The sequence below is a fragment of the Oncorhynchus mykiss genome, chromosome 26, assembly GCF_057628025.1.
Source record: "Oncorhynchus mykiss isolate SJ-2025 chromosome 26, ASM5762802v1, whole genome shotgun sequence".
NCBI lineage: Eukaryota > Metazoa > Chordata > Actinopteri > Salmoniformes > Salmonidae > Oncorhynchus > Oncorhynchus mykiss.
The window spans coordinates 32,564,700-32,578,172 of record NC_143047.1 but is presented as its reverse complement, the minus strand read 5'-3'; the positions used below and the strand labels follow the sequence as shown (position 1 = coordinate 32,578,172).

General features: G+C 45.5%; 1 protein-coding gene across 6 annotated transcripts in view; it reads left to right on the top strand.

The window, feature by feature from the left end:
• LOC110515873 (dmX-like protein 2) overlaps positions 1-13,473 on the top strand; it is a 108,032-nt gene that overhangs the window by 64,028 nt on the left and 30,531 nt on the right. For 4 of the 6 annotated variants that reach the window (XM_090222733.1, XM_090222730.1, XM_090222729.1 and 1 more), the window contains exons 40-45: positions 691-771; positions 7,888-8,078; positions 8,243-8,379; positions 9,170-9,255; positions 11,353-11,554; positions 12,469-12,586. In XM_090222733.1, coding sequence (XP_090078859.1) covers positions 691-771; positions 7,888-8,078; positions 8,243-8,379; positions 9,170-9,255; positions 11,353-11,554; positions 12,469-12,586 — 815 coding nt within the window. The remainder of the gene's footprint in view (positions 1-690; positions 772-7,887; positions 8,079-8,242; positions 8,380-9,169; positions 9,256-11,352; positions 11,555-12,468; positions 12,587-13,473) is intronic. The other 2 variants (XM_090222731.1, XM_090222734.1) reach the window with 2 other exon arrangements.

Below are 13,473 nucleotides of genomic sequence, written 5' to 3'. Positions count from 1 at the left end.
TTATCCTTTGTGTTCTGTCCTCTGTTTTCTGTCTCCCCTCATCTCTCTCCTATCTGTCCCCTGTTGTAACATTCTACTTAACCTTTAACCTTTACCCCTCATTCTCTTCCCTACTCCCTCCCCCTCCCTTGTTTCACCCCCCTTTTTTTACTCATGCCTGAGGCTGGGAAATCAGACGCAAGCCCCTCCTCCCTCCCATGACTAGCCAGACATACATAACTTCTCCTCCCCTCTCCACTGTGCCAGTTGATATTGAGACAGGTAGGCCTGAGCAGGGTCCTCCCCCCAGCCCCAGTGTCTCCCAGCCCCTCCACACTGATTCAGGGGACACAGCAGCACCTAGCTGTGAGTAACAGAGCTCCAGTGGGTTTGCAGTGCTGGGTGCAGTGATTACTACCATGCTGGTTTTGCGGTGTGGTATTGCAGTGCAGTAAATGCCACTAATGTGGTTTCCCCACTCTGTGTTGCTCAGAAAGTTAGCTGGTCTTTTCTGTAAGGATACTATTCGTTGGAAGTTCATGGTTCTCTGAACGGACAGAAATAGATCTGTCTGTCTCTGTTATTGTGTGCTGTGGTCTCATCTCATTGTATTGTGCACCTGAGTGTGTGTGTTTATGCAGGTGTGTTTGTGCAGGTGTGTGTGCATGTTTTCCATCTCATTGTGTCATCTCTATCTGTCTGTCACCATAGCAGCAGCAGCAGGTAAAGCTAGAACGGACTCGTCATCATCAGTGACCTCTGAACCTGACTCAGGGACTAAGGCTAAACCAGGTACTCACTGTGTTTCAGGTCTGGGTTAACTAACAGTGCATTTCCACATAACACGATAATTCGGATAGCCATGCTTGCTTTGTCCTCATGTGGGTGCTAGCTAGCAAGCAGCCAATCCAGTAGGGGGTGGAAGCTTGAGTGAACTTCAATTGGTCAATAGCGTTGGTATATCGCAAAGTATTTGCATACATTTCAGCTTTCGCCAACTTTGTTCCCGCCGTATTCATGCTCGCATCCACCAACCCTCCCCCCGACCACTTCACTTCCCTCCATTGAAAATGAATGGGCCCCCGTTGTTTCATCGCCCCCATCGTGTTATGTGGAAATGCACTGCAAGGTTTAACCAGGTACTCACTGTGCTTCAGGCCTGGCTTAACTAAAGCTAAACCAGGTACTCACTGTGCTTCAGGCCTGGCTTAACTAAAGATAAACCAGGTACGCTCACTGTGCTTCAGGCCTGGCTTAACTAAAGCTAAACCAGGTACGCTCACTGTGCTTCAGGCCTGGCTTAACTAAAGCTAAACCAGGTACGCTCACTGTGCTTCAGGCCTGGCTTAACTAAAGCTAAACCAGGTACGCTCACTGGGCTATAGGTCTGCCTTAACTAAAGCTAAACCAGGTACACTCACTGTGCTTCAAGCCTGGCTTAACTAAAGCTAAACCAGGTACACTCACTGTGCTTCAAGCCTGGCTTAACTAAAGCTAAACCAGGTACGCTCACTGTGCTTCAGGCCTGGCTTAACTAAAGCAAACCAGGTACACTCACTGGGCTATAGGTCTGCCTTAACTAAGGGTAAACCAGGTACACTCACTGGGCTATAGGTCTGCCTTAACTAAGGGTAAACCAGGTACACTCACTGGGCTATAGGTCTGCCTTAACTAAGGGTAAACCAGGTACACTCACTGGGCTATAGGTCTGCCTTAACTAAGGGTAAACCAGGTACACTCACTGGGCTATAGGTCTGCCTTAACTAAGGGTAAACCAGGTACACTCACTGGGCTATAGGTCTGCCTTAACTAAGGTTAAACCAGGTACACTCACTGGGCTATAGGTCTGCCTTAACTAAGGTTAAACCAGGTACACTCACTGGGCTATAGGTCTGCCTTAACTAAGGGTAAACCAGGTACACTCACTGGGCTATAGGTCTGCCTTAACTAAGGGTAAACCAGGTACACTCACTGGGCTATAGGTCTGCCTTAACTAAGGGTAAACCAGGTACACTCATTGGGCTATAGGTCTGCCTTAACTAAGGTTAAACCAGGTACACTCACTGGGCTATAGGTCTGCCTTAACTAAGGTTAAACCAGGTACACTCACTGGGCTATAGGTCTGTCTTAACTAAGGGTAAGCAGGTACTCTAACTTGGTTAAGGGTAAACCAGGTACACTCACTGGGCTATAGGTCTGTCTTAACTAAGGGTAAACCAGGTACACTCACTGGGCTATAGGTCTGCCTTAACTAAGGTTAAACCAGGTACACTCACTGGGCTATAGGTCTGCCTTAACTAAGGGTAAACCAGGTACACTCACTGGGCTATAGGTCTGCCTTAACTAAGGTTAAACCAGGTACACTCACTGGGCTATAGGTCTGCCTTAACTAAGGTTAAACCAGGTACACTCACTGGGCTATAGGTCTACCTTAACTAAGGGTAAACCAGGTACACTCACTGGGCTATAGGTCTGCCTTAACTAAGGGTAAACCAGGTACACTCACTGGGCTATAGGTCTGCCTTAACTAAGGGTAAACCAGGTACACTCACTGGGCTATAGGTCTGCCTTAACTAAGGGTAAACCAGGTACACTCACTGGGCTATAGGTCTGCCTTAACTAAGGGTAAACCAGGTACACTCACTGGGCTATAGGTCTGCCTTAACTAAGGGTAAACCAGGTACACTCACTGGGCTATAGGTCTGCCTTAACTAAGGGTAAACCAGGTACACTCACTGGGCTATAGGTATGCCTTAACTAAGGGTAAACCAGGTACACTCACTGGGCTATAGGTCTGCCTTAACTAAGGGTAAACCAGGTACACTCACTGGGCTATAGGTCTGCCTTAACTAAGGGTAAACCAGGTACACTCACTGGGCTATAGGTCTGCCTTAACTAAGGGTAAACCAGGTACACTCATTGGGCTATAGGTCTGCCTTAACTAAGGTTAAACCAGGTACACTCACTGGGCTATAGGTCTGCCTTAACTAAGGTTAAACCAGGTACACTCACTGGGCTATAGGTCTGTCTTAACTAAGGGTAAGCAGGTACTCTAACTTGGTTAAGGGTAAACCAGGTACACTCACTGGGCTATAGGTCTGTCTTAACTAAGGGTAAACCAGGTACACTCACTGGGCTATAGGTCTGCCTTAACTAAGGTTAAACCAGGTACACTCACTGGGCTATAGGTCTGCCTTAACTAAGGGTAAACCAGGTACACTCACTGGGCTATAGGTCTGCCTTAACTAAGGTTAAACCAGGTACACTCACTGGGCTATAGGTCTGCCTTAACTAAGGTTAAACCAGGTACACTCACTGGGCTATAGGTCTGCCTTAACTAAGGGTAAACCAGGTACACTCACTGGGCTATAGGTCTGCCTTAACTAAGGGTAAACCAGGTACACTCACTGGGCTATAGGTCTGCCTTAACTAAGGGTAAACCAGGTACACTCACTGGGCTATAGGTCTGCCTTAACTAAGGGTAAACCAGGTACACTCACTGGGCTATAGGTCTGCCTTAACTAAGGGTAAACCAGGTACACTCACTGGGCTATAGGTCTGCCTTAACTAAGGGTAAACCAGGTACACTCACTGGGCTATAGGTCTGCCTTAACTAAGGGTAAACCAGGTACACTCACGGGGCTATAGGTCTGCCTTAACTAAGGGTAAACCAGGTACACTCACTGGGCTATAGGTCTGCCTTAACTAAGGGTAAACCAGGTACACTCACTGGGCTATAGGTCTGCCTTAACTAAGGTTAAACCAGGTACACTCACTGGGCTATAGGTCTGCCTTAACTAAGGTTAAACCAGGTACACTCACTGGGCTATAGGTCTGTCTTAACTAAGGGTAACCAGGTACTCTAACTTGGTTAAGGGTAAACCAGGTACACTCACTGGGCTATAGGTCTGTCTTAACTAAGGGTAAACCAGGTGCACTCACTGGGCTATAGGTCTGTCTTAACTAAGGTTAAACCAGGTACACTAACTAGGCTATAGGTCTGCCTTAACTACGGGTAAACCAGATACTCTAACTGGGCTATAGGTCTGCCTTAACTAAGGGTAAACCAGGTACTCTAACTGGGCTATAGTTCTGCCTTAACTAAGGGTAAACCAGGTACACTCACTGGGCTATAGGTCTGCCTTAACTAAGGTTAAACCAGGTACACTAACTAGGCTATAGGTATGCCTTAACTAAGGGTAAACCAGGTACTCTAACTGGGCTAAGGGTAAACCAGGTACATGGGGCGGCAGGGTAGCCTAGTGGTTAGAGCATTGGTTGCAAGTTCAAATCCCCGAGCTCACAAGGTTACAAATCTGTCGTTCTGCCCAAGAACAAGGCAGTTAACCCACTGTTCCTAGGCTGTCATTGAAAATAAGAATTTGTTCTTAACTGAGCCTAGTTAAATAAATGTAAAAAATATTATTTTTTTTTAAAACACTAACTGGGCTGTATAGTAATGTCTGGAATGGAATGAATGGTTCCTATGTGTTTGATTCTATTCCATTATTTCCATTCCAGCCCTTACTATGAGCCGTCCTCCCCTCACCAGCCTCCACTGCCTGTGTGATCTAGTGTGGATCAGTAGTATCCGTGATGGTGTACTGTAGTAGCTGTGTTGTTTCTCCATTATTATGAGCCGTCCTCCTCTCACCAGCCTCCACTGCCTGGGTGATCTAGTGTGGATCAGTAGTATCCGTGATGGTGTACTGTAGTAACTGTGTTGTTCCTCCATTATTATGAGCCGTCCTCCCCTCACCAGCCTCCAATGCCTGGGTGATCTAGTGTGGATCAGTAGTATCCGTGATGGTGTACTGTAGTAACTGTGTTGTTTCTCCATTATTATGAGCCGTCCTCCCCTCACCAGCCTCCACTGCCTGGGTGATCTAGTGTGGATCAGTAGTATCCGTGATGGTGTACTGTAGTAGCTGTGTTGTTCCTCCATTATTATGAGCCGTCCTCCCCTCACCAGCCTCCACTGCCTGGGTGATCTAGTGTGGATCAGTAGTATCCGTGATGGTGTACTGTAGTAACTGTGTTGTTCCTCCATTATTATGAGCCGTCCTCCTCTCACCAGCCTCCACTGCCTGGGTGATCTAGTGTGGATCAGTAGTATCCGTGATGGTGTACTGTAGTAACTGTGTTGTTCCTCCATTATTATGAGCCGTCCTCCCCTCACCAGCCTCCACTGCCTGGGTGATCTAGTGTGGATCAGTAGTATCCGTGATGGTGTACTGTAGTAACTGTGTTGTTCCTCCATTATTATGAGCCGTCCTCCCCTCACCAGCCTCCACTGCCTGGGTGATCTAGTGTGGATCAGTAGTATCCGTGATGGTGTACTGTAGTAACTGTGTTGTTCCTCCATTATTATGAGCCGTCCTCCCCTCACCAGCCTCCACTGCCTGGGTGATCTAGTGTGGATCAGTAGTATCCGTGATGGTGTACTGTAGTAACTGTGTTGTTCCTCCATTATTATGAGCCGTCCTCCCCTCACCAGCCTCCACTGCCTGGGTGATCTAGTGTGGATCAGTAGTATCCGTGATGGTGTACTGTAGTAACTGTGTTGTTCCTCCATTATTATGAGCCGTCCTCCCCTCACCAGCCTCCACTGCCTGGGTGATCTAGTGTGGATCAGTAGTATCCGTGATGGTGTACTGTAGTAACTGTGTTGTTCCTCCATTATTATGAGCCGTCCTCCCCTCACCAGCCTCCACTGCCTGGGTGATCTAGTGTGGATCAGTAGTATCCGTGATGGTGTACTGTAGTAACTGTGTTGTTCCTCCATTATTATGAGCCGTCCTCCCCTCACCAGCCTCCACTGCCTGGGTGATCTAGTGTGGATCAGTAGTATCCGTGATGGTGTACTGTAGTAACTGTGTTGTTCCTCCATTATTATGAGCCGTCCTCCCCTCACCAGCCTCCACTGCCTGGGTGATCTAGTGTGGATCAGTAGTATCCGTGATGGTGTACTGTAGTAACTGTGTTGTTCCTCCATTATTATGAGCCGTCCTCCCCTCACCAGCCTCCACTGCCTGGGTGATCTAGTGTGGATCAGTAGTATCCGTGATGGTGTACTGTAGTAACTGTGTTGTTAGTTACTAGCATGTGATTGTGGTATTAGTAGTTAGGTGCTTGATGAAAGCAACACAACTGTAATTCAACATATTTATTATTACTTATTAGATGTGACGGTAGACAAACTCATTCTGAATATCAGTTCTTCTGAATACTGTTTTGGAACCAACCTGTAGTGATCAGACATTATTAGCAGATTGTGTTAAATAAATCAATGTGCTTTTGTGTTCACATTTAGACTTGATAACTTTTCTTTGAAGTCAAGGGTTATTTCAGGATGTGGGTGAAAGGGGGAGGAGTGGAGAAGAGGCTGGTGGGGAGGATGTGGAGAGGAGAGAACAGTGGAAAGGAGAGGAGGGAAAGAGGCTGGTGGGAGAGGATGTGGAGAGGAGAGACCAGAGGAAAGGAGAGGAGGAAAAGAGGCTGGTGGGAGAGGATGTGGAGAGGAGAGAACAGAGGAAAGGAGAGGAGGAAAAGAGGCTGGTGGGGGAGGATGTGGAGAGGAGAGAACAGAGGAAATGAGAGGAGGGGAGAGAAGGGTGGAGGAGAAGAGGCTGGTTTTGGGAGGATGTGGAGAGAACAGAGGAAAGGAGAGGAGGAAAAGAGGCTGGTGGGAGAGGATGTGGAGAGGAGAGAACAGAGGAAATGAGAGGAGGGGAGAGAAGGGTGGAGGAGAAGAGTTGAGAGAAGAATGCTTTATTTCAAAATGCCAAGTAGTCGATAAGACTCAGCTCTGTAAAAAGTACTGCTACCTTGTCTGCCACACACACACACCCACCCACCCACCCACCCACCCTCTGGAGAGCTGAGATATAAGGGTCCTTGGTCTCTCTCTGTTGTATACCAGGTCACAAGCCATGCAGATTACCCTCAAGGACTCAGAAGCCTTTCAACCAGCAGACAGACAGATTAGAATATTATTAGAAACCTCTGGTCATATAACCATTCATAACCATTCTAACCAGTCTCATCATGATATATAGTATAATGAGTTATTGTGATCACCTTGACTGTATTGTCTTGTAGTCTGACGTGTGTGTGTGTATGTGTTGTACGTGTGTGTGTGTGTTGTGTGTGTGTGTGTGTGTGTGTGTGTTGTACGTGTGTGTGTGTGTTGTACGTGTATGTGTGTCTTGTACGTGTGTGTGTTTGTGTGTGTGTGTTGAACGTGTGTGTGTGTGTGTGTGTGTTGTGTGTGTGTGTGTGTGTTGAACGTGTGTGTGTGTATTGAACGTGTGTGTATGTGTATTGAACGTGTGTGTATGTGTGTGTGTGTTGTATGTGTGTGTGTGTGTGTTGTGTGTGTGTGTTGTACGTGTGTGTGTGTGTGTTGTACGTGTGTGTGTCTTGTGTGCGTCTTACGCTGTTGTCTTGGTTTGTCTCTCGTCTCAGTGGTTCCAGAGATAGTCACCCAGGATAACGGTCCAGGTTTGTGTTAAAACATCTGTGTCTGTCGTGTCCGCTCTCCTCTGTATGTGTTTCTGTGTCTCTCCATGTCTTGGGCCCAGAGTTTACCATAACCATGTGACCTGACCAGGAAGACGCTGGGCCCAAACGCTAACACAGATGATGTGCAGGGTTGCTGGAGTCAATAATCAGTTCAGTCAATTCAGTTTGTTTCCTGAATTGAAATGGAATTGAGCCTAAACCCTGGTGCTGTGCCTTCCACCTGTACCCCCTAACCTCTCCTGTGCTCTACTGGGTGATGAAGACGATGATGCGTGGTCAACTCCTCTTCATCTCTTACAAGGCAGCAGTAATGTAAAAATGTTTCTATTAAAAAACCATATGTACTAACAATCTCTCTCCCACACCCACCATCCCCTCCTCTAGCCGTGCCAGCCCCTCCCCCGGCAGAGGATGTGGATCGACTCAGACGACGGTTTAATATGAGGATGCTGGTTCCCGGTCGTCCAGTAAAGGAGGTCCCTGCCACCCCCCCTCCCGTCCCTGCAGAGAGACCCGCCTACAGGGAGAAGTTCATTCCTCCAGAGCTCAGCATGTGGGACTACTTTGTGGCCAAAGTAAGGCGTGATGCTGCTCCACACAACATCACTGTATACATACGCTCACTGACAAACCATTTGTTGGTACATACAGTCATTAAAACATCAAAATAGACACAAACAAATAAGCTCTCCTCTCTCTCTCCTCCTCCCTCTCCTCCTCCTCCTCCCTCTCCCCCCAGCCCTTTCTGCCCCTGTCAGACAGTGGAGCTCTGTATGACTCAGATGAGAGCGGAGAGGAGGATGACGACGACGATGATGATGATGCCTTCCTCTCTGACACACAGATGACTGAACACTCTGACCCCAACTCATACAGGTGTGTCATTGTTGTCCCTTTTCCTACTTGACATCTAAGTAGAGTTCAGCTGTGGACAGCCCTTTGTATTGGGCCATGGTACACTGATTGTTCATATTTTCTTAGTTATTTTCTACTAAGATTCAACACCCTGCCATCTTACCTATAATGTCATGGTATGCTCTCTCTCTTCTCTCTTCTCTCTACTCTTACTCCTCTCTCTCTCTTCTCTCTCTTCTCTCTTCTATCTACTCTCTCTACTCTCTCTCCTCTCTCCTCTCTCTTCTCTCTACTCTCTCTACTCTCTCTCTTCTCTCTTCTCTCTCTCCTCTCCTCTCTCTCCTCTCTCTCCTCTCTCTCCTCTCTCTCCTCTCTCTCCTCTCTCTCTTCTCTCTACTCTCTCCTCTCTCTCTTCTCTCTACTCTCTCTCTTCTCTCTCCTCTCTCCTCTCTCCTCTCTCCTCTCTCCTCTCTCCTCTCTCTCTCTCCTCTCTCTCCTCTCTCTCCTCTCTCTCCTCTCTCTCCTCTCTCTCTCCTCCTCTCTCCTCTCTCTCTCCTCCTCTCTCTCCTCTCGCTCTCCTCCTCTCTCTCCTCTCCTCTCTCTCCTCCTCTCTCTCCTCTCTCCTCTCTCTCTCTCCTCTCTCTCCTCTCTCTCCTCTCTCTCCTCTCTCTCCTCTCTCTCTACTCTCTCCTCTCTCTACTCTCTCCTCTCCTCTCTCTCCTCTCTCTCCTCTCTCTCTCCTCTCCTCTCTCTCTCTCCTCTCTCTCCTCTCTCTCTCCTCTCTCTCTCCTCTCTCTGTCTCTGTGTGTAGTTGGTCTCTGATCCGTCTGGTCATGGTGAAACTGGCTCTACATAACGTCAAGACCTTCCTCCCTCTCACTGGACTGGACTTCACAGGTACACACAAACACACACACTAGGGTTGAATGGTAGAAACCGTTTACCGGGATTTACCGCTCAAAACCACTATTTATATGAACAGGGTGGGGACAGAGAGCCCATCTCAGGGTGGGGACAGAGAGCCCATCTCAGGGTGGGGACAGAGAGCCCATCTCAGGGTGGGGACAGGCAGCCCATCATTAAAACAGTCTGTCACTCGAATATCGTTGCTTTAAATCAGTACCTGACCGAGCACTCTGTCTTTCTCTTTCTCCATCAACTCCATTCAAATTGCATCCAAAATAGATCATCCTGTTCTAGATTGTTATTTTTATATAGATGTCCCAGCCCACCTCTTTCAGGTAATACATTCAATGCAGTATTAGTCTTATATTTAGCAAATTAATGATGGGTTATGCATAATAAGCTTCTAATTTATAGCCTCTTGTGTCTCGCTCAGTACGCACACACCTGTGCTCCGCTGGCCTCTCTCCCTAAATAACGCTCCTTAGCTCTTGGAATCCCATGCAGGAAAAGATACAGTAGAATAGTTTGCTGGACATTATTATATTTTTGCGTTTCTTATGCCAATAGACTATTAGAAGAGGGACACAAGCTCTTGTTTGCTGAATGTTAAATGCAGCAGCCAATAGAACAAACAGGTAGTTTGAAAGAAGAGTGACCTCACGATGGTGGTAGGTTATAACAGTTATTTATTCAGACCCAGAACCATTCAATCTTCATGAAGAGAAGTGAAAGCCTTCTGCATCTAATCCTGGTCCTAAATTACTCAATGATGTCTTTAGAATGATGAAGATAAGGACAACAAAACGTAATTCATTGAACTGTTGAAAGAGAGGAAGGAATGAAGCAACAATAGAGAAAGAGGAGGTGGGCTAGTAACATTAGGGGAAATATTATGAAAGGTCAGCCTACTAATTATACAAATAGGCCCTATTCAATTTCAGAATTCAAATCTAATTTGCTAGCCTGTAGCAACTTTGTAGGCTGCATGTGCTGCACCAGAATCACATGATCTCTCCCTGCTTTATCATGGTTTGAATGAGGTGAGTAAATCCAGTTCATAATCAGTATAATACAATGCAGTACAGGAATACAGATTAACCTACTGGAGCTAGGTTCATTTATTTAGTCAAGAGAGCATATAGCTAGCTACATCTATGGGCTTTTATGTTTTTATTGTCGTGTGTAATGTGCAGTAGACTATATCATATATGTATTGGATAAGGGCACCATCATTTGGGCTTTTTTGGGCTTGGGCTCAGTAAATGTCTTTAATGTAGGGCTCAGTAAATGTATTTAATGTAGGGCTCAGTAAATGTCTTTAATGTGTAGGGCTCAGTAAATGTCTTTAATGTAGGGCTCAGTAACTGTCTATTGTGTAGGGCTCAGTAAATGTCTTTAATGTAGGGCTCAGTAAATGTCTTTAATGTAGGGCTCAGTAACTGTCTATTGTGTAGGGCTCAGTAAATGTCTAATGTGTAGGGCTCAGTAAATGTCTTTAATGTAGGGCTCAGTAAATGTCTTTAATGTAGGGCTCAGTAAATGTCTTTAATGTAGGGCTCAGTAAATGTCTAATGTGTAGGGCTCAGTAAATGTCTTTAATGTAGGGCTCAGTAAATGTCTTTAATGTAGGGCTCAGTAAATGTCTTTAATGTAGGGCTCAGTAAATGTCTTTAATGTGTAGGGCTCAGTAAATGTCTTTAATGTAGGGCTCGTCAGGCTCAGGTAGCATCAGGGTTGAATTTTGGATCAAAGCTCTAATTACATCCAGACAGGCCTATTTATATACTTTATAATGCTTTTGAATGACACTTCCAGTTTTGGTGGGATATTCCGTGTACCCCGGGAGAAAAGTTAATTATTCTGGGGATGCAACAATTGTAATATACCGGGAAAATATTCAACACTCACGCACTCACTCACTCACGCACTCACTCACTCACGCACTCACTCACTCACTCACTCACTCACTCACTCACTCACTCACTCACTCACTCACGCACTCACTCACTCACTCACTCACTCACTCTCTAGAGCGGCGCAACCAAAACAGTTTTTCTTTCTGTTATCGTCCTATCCTCCCTCCATCAGACCTGCCGGTGACGTCTCCTCTGGGGAATGCTGTGCTGAAGACACTAGAGAACTGGGAGACCCAACTCCAGGAGAGGATGAACAAGTTTGATGGTCCTCCTCCCAACTACATCAACACCTACCCCACTGACCTCAGCACAGGAGGGGGGCCCGCCATACTGAGACACAAGGCCATGCTGGAGCCTGACAACACACCTTTCAAGTGGGTATTATTCACACACACACACACACACACAGATACATAGACTACACACACACACACAGATACATAGACTACACAGATACATAGACTACACACACAGAGATACATAGACTACACACACAGATACATAGACCACACACACACACACACACACAGAGAGATACATAGACTACACACACTCACACACAGATACATAGACCACAAACATATACATAGACCACACACAGATACACAGATATATAGACTACACACACAGATACATAGACTACACACACACACACACACACACACACACACACAGAGAGAGATCCATAGACTACACACACAGATACATAGACCATAGACTACACACAGAACATAGACTACACACACAGATACATAGACCATAGACTACACACACAGATACTTAGACTACACAAACACACACACACACACACACACACACACACAAACACACACAGAGAGATACATAGACTACACACAGATACACAGATATATAGACTACACACAGATACATAGACTACACACACACCCACACACACACACACACACACACACACACACACACACACACACACACACACACACACACAAAGAGAGAGAGAGAGATCCATAGACTACACACACAGATACATAGACTACACACAGAACATAGACTACACACAGATACATAGACCATAGACTACACACACAGATACTTAGACTACACACACACACACACACACACACACACACACACACAAAGAGAGAGAGAGAGATCCATAGACTACACACACAGATACATAGACTACACACAGAACATAGACTACACACAGATACATAGACCATAGACTACACACACAGATACTTAGACTACACACACACACACACACCCATGTTCTCACATGTTTCTGTGTGTGTGTCTCGTGTTCCAGGAATAAGAACCACATTTCATTCCCTGCGAGGCGTCTCTGGCACTACCTGGTGAAACAGGAAGTTCTTCAGGAGACTCTGATTCGCTATATCTTCACTAAGAAGAGGAAGCAGAGCGAGGTAACGAGCTAAACTGGACCCCTGGTACAATCTCTGTCTGTCTGTCCCCTACATCTACAGCATGTCTGGTCTCATACACCAGGCATCCTTTATTTACCTGGTTATTACTTACACATTAAACTAGTCAATTGGTCATTATATGTTTCAAGGTGGATTCAGAAAGGTGTCATTATAGCACCTAACTTGTTAACGATTAATTAAGTGGATTCAGAAAGGTGTCATTATAGCACCTAACTTGTTAATGATTAATTAAGTGGATTCAGAAAGGTGTCATTATAGCACCTAACTTGTTAACGATTAATTAAGTGGATTCAGAAAGGTGTCATTATAGCACCTAACTTGTTAATGATTAATTAAGTGGATTCAGAAAGGTGTCATTATAGCACCTAACTTGTTAACGATTAATTAAGTGGATTCAGAAAGGTGTCATTATAGCACCTAACTTGTTAATGATTAATTAAGTGGATTCAGAAAGGTGTCATTATAGCACCTAACTTGTTAATGATTAATTAAGTGGATTCAGAAAGGTGTCATTATAGCACCTAACTTGTTAATGAGTACATAGCAGGTAACTTCTGAGAAACAGGTTTAACATAGTGTTACCTCCTCCAGTCCAGCCTCTCCTACAACATGCTCCATGTCAGACAGATCATCGGTCTGGATGTGTCCTTAGAATCATCTTCACAACTATAGTTCTTCAAATCCCAAATTCTATTGATTTATATTTTATATATTCTGTATTTTGAGTAAGGTCCATAATTATTTTGTACATTATGGCCCAGTTAATTTAACTTCTGAAGAGTAGTGTATATCACACACACACACACACACACACACACACACTTCTATTGTTATTATTATGGTTTTGACGGCCTTGTATTGTGTAA